The sequence below is a fragment of the Myotis daubentonii genome, chromosome 16 (assembly GCF_963259705.1).
Source record: "Myotis daubentonii chromosome 16, mMyoDau2.1, whole genome shotgun sequence".
Classification (NCBI taxonomy): Eukaryota; Metazoa; Chordata; class Mammalia; order Chiroptera; family Vespertilionidae; genus Myotis; species Myotis daubentonii.
Window position 1 is genome coordinate 16,596,427 of NC_081855.1, and position 15,616 is coordinate 16,612,042.

Sequence of the window (15,616 nt, forward strand, 5' to 3'; positions counted from 1 at the left end):
GTTATTATAAGTGACTGGTGGTCAGTGCACGTCATATGTACTGGCAGGTCGACAGTCACTTAGCCTTTTATAGATATATAGACTAGTAGCCCATCACACGTTATCGCACGCAGTAGGCCGCCCGCCACTTCCGCAGGAGCCAGTGGGAACCCCAGCGTGCCGCAGGGAGCCGCGCTGCTTCCATGAGAGCTGTGCAGCTTCCGCTAGAGGTGGAAGCAAGCCACCAGCGCCACGGGAGCCGGGAGGGAGCCGGGAGGGAGCCATGCCACTTGCGCAGGAGCCGGGAGGGACCCACACTGCTTCCGCGGGAGACGGGCCCACCGTTTCCTCTCTGGGCCTGCACTCGGCCCTGGAGGCTGCGGGCCGGCCCCGTCCCTGTCCTGTCCATCTCCACTCAAGGCCTCACCTGCATGCGCAACCTCCTCCTGTGGTCGTGACCTGTTACAGCGTCCCGGCCTAATTTGCATATTCCCTCTTTATATATAGTGTGGTTCATGGATCAGTGTCTTTATAAAAGGTCATAATGGCAATTAGATGCCTTCCCTGGCATTTAACATTTGAGTGTATTTCTTTTAAATATATTTTTATTGATTTCAGAGAGGGAGATAAATAGAAACATCAATGATGAGATAGAATCATTGATTGATTGCCTTCTGCAGGTCCTACACTGGGGATCTAGCCCACATCTCAGGCATGTGCCCTGATCTCCTGGGCCAAGCCAGCCGGGCTATTTGAATGTATTTTAATATGGAGCCAAACCTTCTACAAATAGGGTTACGGTTGTTTTTTATCTATAAATGTTATCATTCTCACGCCCAGTTTCAAACTTTTCTGTGTGAAGCTGACTTTTGTTGTTGTTACTGACCCATTATTACAGTATCAGAGGACCTACCAGTAGTTAATACTTTGAAGAGAGTTTAGCTAAGTATTGTCCCGAGAAATCTCACTGCTCACACCTCTAGGTGTACAATAAAGTATCCATTTGTCCCTGATTTGGGGTTTTTCAATAGGGCCTTAGTTTTTTTCTTAATATATTTTATTGATTTTTTACAGAAAGGAAGGGAGAGGGATAGAGAGTTAGAAACATCAATGAGAGAGAAGCATTGATCAGCTGCCTCCTGCACACCCCCTACTGGGGATGTGCCCGCAACCAAGGTACATGCCCTTGACTGGAATCGAACCTGGGACCCTTCAGTCCCCAGGCTGATGCTCTATCCAGTGAGCCAAACCAGCCAGGGCAATAGGGCCTTATTTTTAATACAACTGCCAACTTTTCCAGTGTTCCCTGGTGACCCACGTTTTAAATAACCCTTCATGTGAAACTTCCTGAGAATCTAGTTCTTTTTCTTGTATCCTCCTTATTAACTACTTAGTTAAGGGTCAAATTCTAACACAATTATTTCAATGTTTTCATACACACTTCTCCATTTTCTTGCTGAATCTTATGTGGACTGAATGTTGACAATTTTTCTAATTAACAGGCTACTTTTACAGCTTGTTTACTGGCTCCTCAAACAGTACTATAATCTACAAGAGGCCCGATGCACAAAAATTTGTGCACTGGCAGGGGAGGGGAGTGGGGGGTGTCCCTCAACCCCACTTGTGCCCCCTCACAGTCTGGGACCCCTTGGGAGATAACCACCTGCTGGCTTAGGCCTGCTCCCCGGGTGGCAGATGGCAGGCCTGATCCCTCGGTGCCTGCCCCGCCTCCCCGGGTCGCACACACGGCAGGGCCGATCCGGGGGTTGGGGTGCCGCCCCGGGTAGGGTCGCACATGGGACGCCCAGGCGGGCCGGCCGATCGCTGCTGCCCCACCTGGCCGGGTCACACACAGGATGCCCGGATGGAGGCCGGGCAGGCTGGCCGATAGCTGCTGCACTGCCTGGCCGCCCCGGGTCGGATCACACACGGACGCCCGCCGTCCTGGGTCGCAGATAGCAGGCCCGGATGGCAGCAGGGCAGGCAGGATGGCGCTATCCCGCCCTGTCCGCAGTATGCAAATTAGCCATCTTTTGTTGGCAGTTAATTTGCATATCACGCTGATTAGCCAATGGGAGGCGTAGTGAAGGTACAGTTAATTACCATGTTTGTCTATTATTAGATAGGATGCCAGAAACCTTTTACTAAAAATGACCATCATCTTTTCCAGAATAAACCAATTAAAAACATTTAATCAAGTGAACAGGTGGTAGGAGCAGCACAGCATAGTGGTTTAGAACCTAGACCCTGAACCAAACTGCCTGCATTTGAATCAGATTCCTCTACTCTCTAGTTGACCTTGGGCAAGTTACTAAACTACTCGGTGCCCCATTTCCTCACCTATAAAATGAGAATAATTAAAATAGGGTTGTTATGAAGATTGAGTTAATATTTATAAAGTACTCAGTACAGAGCTTGACACATAGTAAATGCAGCAAAAATTTCATTAAATTATAAAAAACTGCCGAAACCGGTTTGGCTCAGTGGATAGAGCGTCAGCCTGCGGACTGAAAGGTCCCAGGTTCGATTCCGGTCAAGGGCATGTACCTGGGTTGCGGGCACATCCCCAGTGGGAGATGTGCAGGAGGCAGCTGATCGATGTTTCTCTCTCATCGATGTTTCTAACTCTCTATCTCTCTCCCTTCCTCTCTGTAAAAAATCAATAAAATATAAAAAAAATAATAATAATAATAATAATAATAAATAAATAAATAAAAAATAAATAAATAAAAAACTGGTAGTTCAAGCCCTGGCAAGGTGGTTCAGTTGGCTGGAGCATCATCCCATAGACCAGTGGTCAGCAAACTCATTAGTCAACAGAGCCAAATATCAACACTACAACGATTGAAATTTCTTTTGAGAGCCAAATTTTTTAAACTTAAACTATATAGGTAGGTACACTGTTATTAACTTAATTAGGGTACTCCTAAGGCTTAGGAAGAGCCACACTCAAGGGGCCAAAGAGCCGCACGTGGCTCATGAGCTGCAGTTTGCCGACCACGGCCATAGACCAAAATGTTGTGGGTTCAATTCCTGGTCAAGGCACATACCTAGGTGAAGGTTTGATCCCAGGTCACATATGATAGGCAACCGATCAATGTTTCTCTCTCACATCAATGCTTCCCTCTCTACTCTCTCCCCGTTCCTCTCTCTCGCAAAAAAAAAAATAAATAAAAAAATCCTCAGGTGAGTATTTAAAAAACAAAACAAAAACCTGGTAGTTCAGTGTAGTGGACCTTTCAAGTCTGACCACAAAATAAATGTGCTTCAGGCTCTCCCAGCACTGGCATCACAGCTGCTGCTTCCCTTGCATCAATGCTGGCGACCAGGCTGCTCTGGCCACACACAGAATTGCCACCTCCACCATCATCCCTTCCACCTCTCAGCAGCTGGAAATGAAGCTGTTGTCGTATCTGGAAGAAAACTTGCCAAGCAGATCAAGCAGGAAGTGTGGCAGGAGGTGGAAGAGTGGGTGGCATCGGACAACAAACAGCCACACCTGAGCATGATCCGGTTTGGTGAGATCCTGAAGTCATTCCTATGTCCTCAACAAAACCAGGGCTGCTGCAAATGCCAGAATCAACAGACAACTGTGAAACCAGCTTCAATTCAGAACAAGAACTGTTGAATTTAATCAAGAAACAATGATGATAATGTAGACCGCCTTCTTATTCAGCTATTCCAAAGCACACCGATGAAAGATCTGCAAAGCTGTTTGTCCAGACAAGGATGTTGACGGCTTTCGTGTAATTAAGGTAAGGTGATTGTGTTTAGCCAATGGGGTATGTGGGAAATAATGAAGAGAGCTAGCATTCCAACCCTAGGGAAGAATGTGATTGTAGCTGGAAGGTCAAAAAATATTAGAATGCCCATTGCAATGTTACTTCACACAAGTGGAGCACACAAATGTCCTGGAGATGATGTCACTGTCACAATGTCTCAATCACTCCCAAACAGCAGCTGAAGAAACATACAATTCTTGCAGGTCTTGTGGTCTCTAATGCAGGCATTCCAAATCTGATCACAGCAGATATGATCAAGGAAGGAGGAGCCGTGATTGATGTGGGAATAAATAAAAATTCAAGATCCCATCACTGCTTAACTGAAGTTGGTCAGAGAGGTGGATTTTGAAGGAGTCTGGAAAAAAGCCGGTTACATCACTCCAGTCCCCAGTTACATCACTCCAGTCCCCCAGGGGGCACTGATCCCATGGTGATGCTAATGAGGTGATCCCATTATTGCAGAAAAAAAAGTGCTGAGTCTTGAAGATCAAGTACTGAATTCGCCCTAGCTGGTTTGGCTCAGTGGATAAAGTGTCAGCCTGTGGTCTGAAGGATCCTGGGTTCAATTCTGGTCAAGGGCACATGCCCGGGTTGTGAGTTCGATCCCCAGTAGGGGGCATGCAGGAGGCAGCCCATCAATGATTCTCCCTTATCACTGATGTTTCTCTCTCTCTCCCTCTCCCTTCCTCTCTGAAATCAATAAAAATATAAAATAAATTAAAAACAAAGAAGTACTGAATTCTAAGGAGTTTGTTGTGACAACTCATTAACTATTGCATCTTCTGGGTCAAGAACAGTACTCCAAGCCAATTCATGAGGCAAAACAGGCCAATAGAAATGCAGTATTTCTTAATTTATTCTACTGACATGGTTTTAAATGTTCTGTTACTGAAAACTTAACTGATGGGTGTTTGCACACATAGGTCTGTAGCACCTTACCAGGGAGCACCCATTATCAAGCTGGGTCATGTCATCTAGCCATAAGAGAAGCCATTATCCTAGTTACTGACATGGGGGACATTGTCACATTGAGAATGGCTGCTGAACTTTATCAGACCACTTCAGTTACACTTTGCCTTTTCTAAGACTGCACTTCCCAAGTGCTATTCCAATTGATACTCACTTTAGGTTCCAAACCTTTTGAGTTCAACTGGTGTGAGAAATGACTCACCTGTCCAAATTTCAAATGACGGACTGGAAACAGAAACATGGCGAAAATGAGACTTTTAGTAACATTCCCAAGAGAGGGCACCCATTGTACAGGAACACACATGGGGCAGGTTACACAGCCTATTTATTTAGTCCCTCCTCCGGCTCCTCATTGGCTGAATCCTGTGAGACCACCTGCTCTCATACAGTGCCTAGGTCTTGCTGTCTCCCATTGGGAGGCCATTAAAATATTGGGCTGATACCTTTCTAGCTGTCTCCATCTCCCTTCGTTTAGGGGAATCACAGCTCTCATACCCCCCCCCCACCCCCCACATCCTATTTGCTCTGGGGAAATTCAGTAACAGCCTGGCCACATGCTAACCTGACAAGCTCAGGGAAGGCCTGCATGGAGGTCTTGCAAACTCAGAGACCTGAAGTAACCACAAAGGATGGTCTGAAATTAAACTTTAACTAAAAGCAATTATGGTGGCTAGTTACATTCTAGGTTGGTATCTTCACTGACAAGGTCAACCTTTACCTTAACTGAGCCTTATCTATTTGCATCTATAATAACATACCCTTAAAATGTCTGGGTAATTTGAAACTTTTTTTTCTGGACCCCTTAGGGCACAATCTAATGTGCCTGGGCGCCAGGACAGATACCACAAATTCCTTCATTGTTATGTTCATTTTTCCTGCACCCACCTAAGTATGTGTCTATCATTTTACTTTTTATCCAATCCCAGGGGTCCCCCTCGCCCCCCACCTTTGCTTTCTCCCGCCTTTCTAGTCTATCACCAATGGGTTTCATGTAACCCACCTTCATCCCTCCTTTGATTGCAATGTATAAATACAGATGTAACCCGCCATTCTCCAGAGCATTAGCTCAATCCTTGAGGTTCTGATTCCCGGCAAATGTCAATAGATTGGCTCAAATAAACTCACAAAAATTCTTTACAGGTTTGAATATTGTTGTTTTTCACATTAACATGATGAAGATGAATCAGAGGCATATTTCAAAACAAAGGAAAAATGTTGCTAACAGAAATTAGGGAAAAGGTAAAATGAAGAAATGATGGTAATTGAGCAGAAAAAAAATTTATCCAAATTTTATACATACTGACTGATAACCAGAAGAGCTACATGTTAACAGTATCCTGAGCTATTTTATAGCTTGGTCAGTCATTGGGAAAACATCTCCGTTTGTTCCATATGCTTTTAGCCCTTGTCTTATGTGTGTTACCATTCGTGAGGTTTCTCCACTAGGATTGAAAGGCTTATTTTATAAACAATTCATGTGTATTGTCACACTTGATTTGTCCCATATCCTTAAACTTCAGTTAAATTTTTGTACTGTTGGGGATGTCTGTATGGCTTCTTTGATAGATCTTGAAACCAATTTTTGAAAAACAAAGCTTGAGCCTGGTCGGCAAGGCTCAGTGGTTGAGTGTCAAGCTATGAACCAGGAGGTTATGGTTTGATTACCGGTCAGGAAACAGTCCCTTGTTGCAGTCTCAATCGTGTGTGTTGGGGGGAGGGGGGTGTCAATGATGATTCTCTCTCATCATTGATGTCTCTCTCTCTCTCTCTCTCTCTCTCTCTCTCTCTCTCTCTCTCTCTCTCTCTTTCCTCTCTGAAATCAATAAAATTATATATTTTAAAAAAAAAAACCTTGGGCAGCTTGTATAAGTATGCAACTTACTTTTCCATCAAAGAATTGTCAGCAGCTGCCTGCTTTTCTCTGGTACACCTGTTAGCTTTCCCTGATAGATTTCTGAGAGCTTAAGTTAATATTGAATGTAATCAAACTTTCTTTTCTTTTGTTTTGAATAAAACACCTCTGGCTGGAAAAATATAAATGTGTTTTAGAATTTATAACATACAAACGACCCCTTAAAATTAATCACTTCCAGAAGTTATATGCACATTCCAATGATATCACCATTACTGAAAACATTTCTAAAACCTTTTTTGGAATAGTTTTGAAGAGCCAGATTAAAAACTAAATAAGTTCTCCGTGGTACCACCTCATTTTACTGGACAACTGGTATTATCCAACTTTTTTACTCCAATTTTATTCATCAGACTTACCCTTTCCAAAAATTCAAATTTTTTACAAATGACAAAAGTTTGCTACCCTGTGGATATTCAAAAGACCTTTTCAGGGGTTGCAAAGACAGTCTGTTCAGTTTGCTTCAAGTTACAGTGGGAGGATATGTTCGCTGTGTTATTTGAAACTGTGTAACTAGAGATACTAAGGCTATAGACAGTCAATATAGAAAACTATACTGGTAAAAAAAAAAGAAAAAAGCAAGCTTTAATGATTCATCTATAATCTCCTGAAGCTTAAATGAAGGCAGATAATTATGTTCTCTCCTCTGCTACCCAAATCGTCCCTCAATACCATGTCTCATGGATGGAGTTATGAATCTCTAAAGTATGACAACTTTCACATGGGGCATTATCATACTGTATATGACCTTCAGGTTTCTAGCAACTGACAAATCAACTCATTTGGGTATAAAACAATATGTCTAAAGTGCTGTATTTACAAAGGAACTACTCTTTGTGCATTGGTAAGAAAATCCATTTTATATGAGATTGCTGTCTTCTCGTTTATAATTGTAGAATGCACTAATGAGATTAGAAGTTCTTTTGGACCTCACTATAGGTCAGCGATTTTCAACTTTTTCATCTCATGACACACAAACTAATTACTAAAATTCTGTGACACATCAAAAAATGTATTTTTTGCAGATCTCACAAAAAATATGTATAATTTTGATTCATTCTCACCCGACAGCTACTGTTGTGTTGGCTGTCATTATTTTATTTGACAACCTAAGGGAAAACAGCTCCGCGCCCCTGACTGAATAGTCAAGCATTGCATGTTTTTTAAATTCTTGCAGCACACAGGTTGAAAATTGATGCTGTAGGTAATACATGTCTTTTTACCAAAATTCTCCTACTTCTCCCAAAGGAAACATTTACAGAATGTTTAACTTTTCTAAGTCGATCTAAATATGGCCTCCCCTTTGGTCCTGAACTTCTTTTTTCTACCTTACGAAGTGCTCAGATACTTATGTCAGAAGTAATTTTAAGCTTTAAGTAAGTAAATTTATCTCAACGTGGTTCAAAATGAGACTAAAATAAGTTTTGCAGATGTCATGAAAGCAAGATCTAAGTTTTTACTGAGGTTTCTACGTATTTTAAATGTTCCTTATCCAACTTCAATTTATTTAATTGTGTCAAAACAGAACTAAAAAAAAAAATAAAAAGAACAACTTCTTTAAGTGTTAGCAACTTCTGTCTGAAACAGGTCAACCTCTAACCAGGGCTAGCCAACGGTTTTCTCTGTTCCTTAGATCTCCAATTTTAACAAAAATTCAGAAGAGATATCTTACTCGGTTCCCCTTTACTTCTCTTCAACCCATGACTTAATGCTATACCAACAAATTCACTATTTAGCAAAGCCGTTACCTAGAGAACTAGCCAGCAACCCGTGAAGGACCTTTCTTGTAACTGAGTAGCAGTTCCAACCCTAGGTGAGTCTGCTCACAATATCTGAATAAGTCTTCTACTAGACTAGCTCCTGGTATATTTTTGGCAAGTCAAGTTTTCTGCTTTGCTTTCTAGCAGAGAAACGTATATATTAAAAAAAAAAAAAAATCCCACCAAGAAAAATTCCCAACTCCGAACCTAGTAAATTCCGAACCCATTCACAAGCTGGTGGAATCCACAGTCCCTGTTAAATCACTGAAGAGCTCCCGCCCCACCCGGGCTCAACCTCCTCATCCGTCCAAAGGCGACAACAGAGTTAGGCACCACCACCGGGCGATGAGATCCAAAAGCGATAGCAAAAGCGGTCTCAAATGTGTGAAGGCGCTGCGGGGGAAGAACCTACGCTTCCTTCGCAAAACTGAAAGGACTGCTTCGTTGCTAACCAGCAAGAGAGAAGCGCGCACGAGCCACCTAAACCCGTTTGATGGCACTTCCCCGAACTCCAAGAGGGGTGACTGGCAGTTCGGGGCGCAGTCACGGGAATGCCATTGCAGCCCAACGTGGGCTGCTTCCGCTCTCGCCCCCGACGGGAAAGCGAAGGAAGCTCACTTTCAACCCGCTCCAAACTAGCCTCCCGGCCGCAGGGGTGTCAGTGGGAAGGGGCGGGGAGAAGGTTGGACACGCCGCTGCCACTTCAACGGAGCCACCCCTTGCGCCACCAGCGCCCCAGGCCCGCGGTGCCACGTCCCGGCCTCCGTCCACCGGCACATCCTCGGGAGGCCGCCCGGCTCGCTCCCCTGCGGGCGCCCCCCGTGGACCACACCTCGGGCCAGGGCGGCGACGGAGCAGTTAGAGCGGTTGGAACCCTGGCCCCCGCGCTGGCCGCCCCAGAACCCGGCCCGGGTCCGGCCCGGCGCGGCCTCAGACTGCCCCAGGGCCCGGCAGGCTCCCCGGGGACAGGCCTGGGCGCCGCCGGCCCGACCCGGCACCCTCGCAGCCGCCGCGCGCCGCAGCCTCACCTCCGACGTATCAAAAGCGCATATTCGCCGCCACCCGACCGGCGTCTCCGCTCCGCTGGCCTCCCCAGGCCCGCCCAGCCGCTCAGCTCCGCTCCCTTCTGCAGCCTGAGCTCCACTGCGCGCACCCCACCGCCCGGCTCCTCCCCGACACGTCAGGAGCCGCCTGGGGGCCCGAGGCCATTCTGTGACGCACGGAGGCGGGGCTCGGAGCATGCGCGGGAGCGTGCGCGCTGCGGGGCGGGGCGGTGGGAATGATGGCGTCACAGGGGCCGGGCCCCGCCCCGCGCTGACGTCAAGCTGCCGGCGGCCAGTTCGCAGGCGACCCCAGACGCCGCGAAGTGCGAGAACTCGGCCTTCGGTGTTCCCCAAAACGCGCAGCTGTTGGGGAAGTGGCGCCGCGTGGAGGAGAACCGGTCTCCCAGTTTTTCAGCCTCCACGGTCCTTCAACTGTACGTTTCAGTGTAAACGTTTATGAACTGAATCTCGGCTCATTTCACCTCCGAGTCCGCCCAGACCGCCCAATAGAATAGCAGGGGTATTCTAATCCTCCTCCTCACTCAAATGCCGATGTTGTTTGTTTTTAGGGCACTTCCTGTAGCTGAAGTTTTATGTTCTTCTTGTGATCCTCTGAAGAATGTAGGTTCCATGAGAGCTAGAACCTCTATCTTAGGCTGTTCGTATCCCAACAGGTACCTTGGTCCGGACACAAAGCGGGCACTCAACTATTGTTGAATTAATGGATTCCTTGAGGGCAAAGGGAATATAAATATATGCTTTATATATCTAAGCGTATATTTATTTACTTAAATATGTGTGTGTTCACCCCCCTGGAGTCCCCAAGGAATGGGATCCATTTTGTATATTATACCTATTATACTTGAGAAAGAAGGGGGGGGGGTGTAGCTCAGAAAGGGGAGAAGCAACATTTTAAGGGGTGGAAATGAAGAAATCGCGCTATTTTTTAAACAAGTTTAGGAGCTTTTGCTGTGTAATGTGCAATGGTTCTCTGATGTCAGTGCTCTTGGGATTGGATCTGGGGGGTTTGGGGACACGATAATGATGTGTAAGACAGGCCTCAAGGTGAGAGCAAGGTGAGCCTGGGAGGTCCGGTTGTATTGTTGAGGGCACGGTCATAAGCAGAAACAATGCAAGATGGATTGTAAGAGGTATCCCAATCAATGAAGATCAGAAAAGTGATTAATGGGGTTTGTGGAAAGGATGGTACCTTGAGCTAGAATAGTGTTGAAAAGATCACGATAATAATAATGAGCAGTTCCTTTTGTTGTACCGTTTGTCTATACTGGCAATTTTGCTACATGCTTGGTCTGCATAATTCAGTCCTCACAGTGACCCTGTGAGATAGGTACTATTAGTGTTCCCAGTTTATAAAAGGGGGATGGAGACTCAGCAAGATGAAGTTGTCCAAGGTCACTCAGCGAGAAAAAAGAGAACTCAAGATTCACACCCACCTCGTCTGGACTGTCTAACCCAGAAAACACACTGTGAATCACTACTATCCTGTTGCTCAAGGAGGAGGACTATTTCCATAATTACTCTGCCCTGGCCGTGTGGCTCAGCTGGTTGGAGCATTGTCTGTGCACCTAAGGCAGTGGTCGGCAAACTCATTAGTCAACAGAGCCAAATATCAACAGTACTTCTTCAAAATAGACTCGCCCAGGCCAAAAACCGACTTCTGCGCATGGGCCATGAAGTTTCAACCGCACTGTACGCGCGCCTGCACGTGGTATGTTGTGGAAGAGCCACACTCAGGGAACCAAAGAGCCGCATGTGGCTCGCGAGCAGCAGTTTGCCGACCACGGACCTAAGGGTTGCAGGTTCGATTCCTGGTCAGGGCACATGCCCAGGTTTTAAAGGCAACCTATCAATATTACTCTCTCACATTGATCATTGATGTTTCCCAATCTCTTTCTCCCTCTCACTACCTAAGAAAACAGCCACACACACACACAAAAAGAAATGGCTACAAACAAGTACCTTTCAATAATAACTTTAAACGTAAACGGACTAAATGCTCCAACCAAAAGACATCGAGTGGCTGAATGGATAAAAAAACATGACCCATACATCTGCTGTCTACAAGAAACCCACCTCATTAGAAGGGACTCACACAGACTGAAAGTGAAAGGATGGAAAAATATCTTTCAGGCAAATGGAAAGGAAAAGAAAGCTGGGGTAGCAATACTTATATCGGACAAAATAGACCTCAAAGTGAAGGCCTTAACAAGAGATAAGGAAGGCCACTTCATAATACTAAAGGGATCAATACAACAAGAAGATATAACCCTGGTAAACATATATGCACCCAATGTAGGAGCACCCAAATTCATAAAAAAACTCCTGGAAAATATCAAAGGAGAGATCGACAACAATACAATCATAGTAGGGGACTTTAATACACCATTGACAGCACTGGATAAGTCCTATAGACAAACAATCAGCAAAGATACAGCAATCCTAAATGACTCACTAGATCAGATGGACTTAATAGACATCTTCAGAACACTTCACCCCAAAGCCAGAGAATATACGTTCTTCTCAGGTGCTCATGGGACATATTCAAAAATAGACCACATATTGGGTCACAAGCAAAGTATCCCCAAATTCAAGAAGATTGAAATCATAAAAAGCGTCTTCGCAGACCACGATGGCATAATATTAGAAATAAACTACAATAAAAACAACCCAAAATACTCAAACACCTGGAAGCTGAATAGCATGCTATTAAATATTGATTGGGTTACCAATGAGATCAAAGAAGAAATTAAAAACATCCTGGAAACTAATGACAATGAAAACACAACAATCCAAAACCTATGGGACACATTGAAAGCAGTCCTGAGAGGGAAGTTTATAGCTCTACAGGCCTATCTCAAAAAACAAGAAAAAATGGTAGTAAATCATCTAACTCTACAACTCAAAGAATTAGAAAGAGAGCAACAAGAAAACCCCAGAGTGAGCAGAAGGAAGGAGATAATAAAGATTAGAGCAGAAATAAATGACATAGAGACCAAAAAAACAATACAGAAAATCAATGAAACCAAGAGCTGGTTCTTTGAAAGGATAAACAAGATTGATAAACCTCTAGCCAGACTCACCAAGAAGCAGAGAGAGAGGACCCAAATAAATAAAATCAGAAACGATAGAGGCGAAATAACAACAGACCCCACAGAAATACAAATGATTGTTAAAAAATACTATGGACAGCTCTACTCCAACAAACTAGACAACCTGGAGGAAATGGACAAATTCCTAGAAAAATACAGCATTCCAAAACTCAATCAGGAAGAATCTAAAAATCTCAACAGGCCAATAACTATGGAAGAAATTGAAGCAGTCATCAAAAAGTTTCCATCAAACAAAAGCCCAGGACCAGACGGCTTCACAGGGGAGTTTTACCAAACATTCAAGGAAGAACTAAAACCTATCCTCCTCAGACTACTACAAAAAATTCAAGAGGAAGGAACACTTCCAAGCTCATTCTATGAAGCCAGCATCACCCTAATACCAAAACCAGGTAAAGACAACACAATGAAAGAGAATTACAGGCCAATATCCCTCATGAACATAGATGCCAAAATCCTCAACAAAATCTTAGCAAATCGGATCCAGCAGTACATCAGAAAGATCATACACCATGACCAAGTAGGATTTATCCCAGGGATGCAAGGATGGTACAATATCCGCAAATCAATAAACGTGATACATCACATAAACAAATTGAAAGAAAAAAACCACATGGTCATATCAATTGATGCAGAAAAAGCATTTGACAAAATTCAACACCCATTTTTGATAAAAACTCTCAGCAAGGTGGGAGTAGAAGGATCATACCTCAACATAATAAAAGCCATATATGACAGGCCCACAGCCAACATCATACTCAACGGACAAAACTAACACCATTTCCCCTAAGAACAGGAACAAGACAGGGATGCCCCCTCTCACCACTCCTGTTCAACATAGTACTGGAAGTGTTAGCCATTGCAATTCGGCAAGAAGAAGAAATAAAAGGCATCCAAATTGGAAAAGAGGAAGTAAAACTGTCCTTATTTGCAGACGACATGATATTATACATACAAAACCCTAGAGATTCCATCAAAAAGCTACTAGACTTAATACATGAATTTGGCAATGTAGCAGGATACAAAATTAACCCCAAGAAATCTGAGGCATTTCTATACACCAATAGTGAACTTTCAGAAAGAGAGATTATAAAAACAATCCCGTTTACCATTGCACCGAAAAAACTAAGCTACCTAGGAATAAACTTAACTAAAGAGGTAAAAGACCTCTACTCAGAAAACTACAGGACGTTGAAAAAAGACATAGAGGAAGACATAAACAGATGGAAGAACATACCGTGTTCATGGATTGGTAGAATCAACATCATCAAAATGTCCATACTACCCAAAACAATCTATAAATTCAACGCACTTCCCATTAAAGTACCAACAGCATACTTCAGAGATCTAGAACGAACTTTCCAAAAATTCATCTGGAATAAAAAAAGACCCCGAATAGCTGCAGCAATCCTGAAAAAGAACAAAGTAGGTGGGATCTCAATACCAGATATCAAGTTGTATTACAAAGCCACTGTTCTCAAAACTGCCTGGTACTGGCACAAGAATAGGCATATAGATCAATGGAATAGAATAGAGAGCCCAGAAATCGGCCCGAACCAATATGCTCAATTAATATTTGACAAAGGAGGCAAGAACATACAATGGAGCCAAGATAGTCTCTTCAATAAATGGTGTTGGGAAAATTGGACAGATATATGCAAGAAAATGAAACTAGACCACCAACTTACACCATACACAAAAATAAACTCAAAATGGATAAAGGACTTAAATGTACGACAGGAAACCATAAAAATTCTAGAAGAATCCAAAGGCAAGAAGATCTCAGACATATGCCGAAGCAATTTCTTCACTGATACAGCTCCTAGGGCACTTGAAACTAAAGAAAAAATGAACAAATGGGACTACATCAAAATAAAAAGCTTCTGCACAGCAAAAGAAACCATCAACAAAACAACGAGAAAACCCACTGTGTGGGAAAACATATTTGCCAATGACATATCTGATAAGGGCCTAATCTCCAAAATTTATAGGGAACTCATACAACTTAACAAAAGGAAGATAAACAATCCAATCAAAAAATGGGCAAAGGACCTAAATAGACACCTTTCAAAAGAGGACATCCAGAAAGCCAAGAGACATATGAAAACATGCTCAAAGTCACTAATCATCCGAGAGATGCAAATCAAAACAGCAATGAGGTACCATCTCACACCTGTCAGACTGGCTATCATCAACAAATCAACAAACGACAAGTGCTGGAGAGGATGTGGAGAAAAAGGAACACTTGTGCACTGCTGGTGGGAATGCAGACTGGTGCAGCCACTATGGAAGACAGTATGGAGTTTCCTTAAAAAACTGAAAATGGAACTCCCATTTGACCCTGTGATCCCACTTCTAGGAATATATCCCAAGAAACCAGAAACACCAATCAGAAAGGATATATGCACCCCTATGTTCATAGCAGCACAATTCACCATAGCTAAGATCTGGAAACAGCCTAAGTGCCCATCAGTAGATGAATGGATTAGAAAACTGTGGTACATCTACACGATGGAATACTATGCTGCTCTAAAAAGGAAGGAACTCTTACCATTTGCAACGTCATGGATGGAACTGGAGAGCATTATGCTAAGTGAAATAAGCCAGTCAATAAAGGAAAAATACCACATGATCTCACTCATTCGTGGACAATAGAGACCATTATAAACTTTTGAACAATAATAGATACAGAGGCAGAGCTGCCTCAAACAGATTGTCGAGCTGCAGCGGGAAGGCCGGGGAGGGTTGGGGGGCAGGAGGTAGGGGGGTAAGAGATCAACTAAAGGACTTGTATGCATGCATATAAGCATAACCAATGGACATAAGACACTGGGGGATAGGGGAGGCTAGGGGACTTTTTAGGGCGGGGGGATAAAATGGATACATATGTAATACCCTTTGTAATACTTTAAGCAATAAAAAAAAAACAAAAAAAATAATAATAATAATAATAATAATAAAAATAAAAGACATATCCTGCCCTAGCTGGTTTGGCTCAGTGGATAGCGCATTGGCCTGTGGACTGAAGCATCCCGGGTTCAAT

The 15,616-nt window shown here is 43.7% G+C and overlaps 1 protein-coding gene and 1 pseudogene across 5 annotated transcripts in view; one reads left to right on the forward strand and one right to left on the reverse strand.

Moving 5' to 3' along the window:
- The window catches only part of NDEL1 (nudE neurodevelopment protein 1 like 1), a 42,588-nt gene extending 33,002 nt beyond the window's left edge, over nt 1-9,586 (reverse strand). For 4 of the 5 annotated variants that reach the window (XM_059668657.1, XM_059668654.1, XM_059668655.1 and 1 more), the window contains exon 1: nt 9,431-9,586. Coding sequence is in view for 1 of the 5 variants with exons in the window: in XM_059668656.1 (XP_059524639.1) it covers nt 5,731-5,736 (6 nt within the window). In the remaining 4 variants the exon portion in view is untranslated. Of the gene's footprint in view, nt 1-5,730; nt 5,949-9,430 lie in introns of all 5 variants that reach the window. The other variant, XM_059668656.1, reaches the window with a different exon arrangement.
- Nucleotides 1,968-4,447, forward strand: LOC132218469 (bifunctional methylenetetrahydrofolate dehydrogenase/cyclohydrolase, mitochondrial-like; annotated as a pseudogene).
- Nucleotides 9,587-15,616: the final 6,030 nt, after the last annotated feature.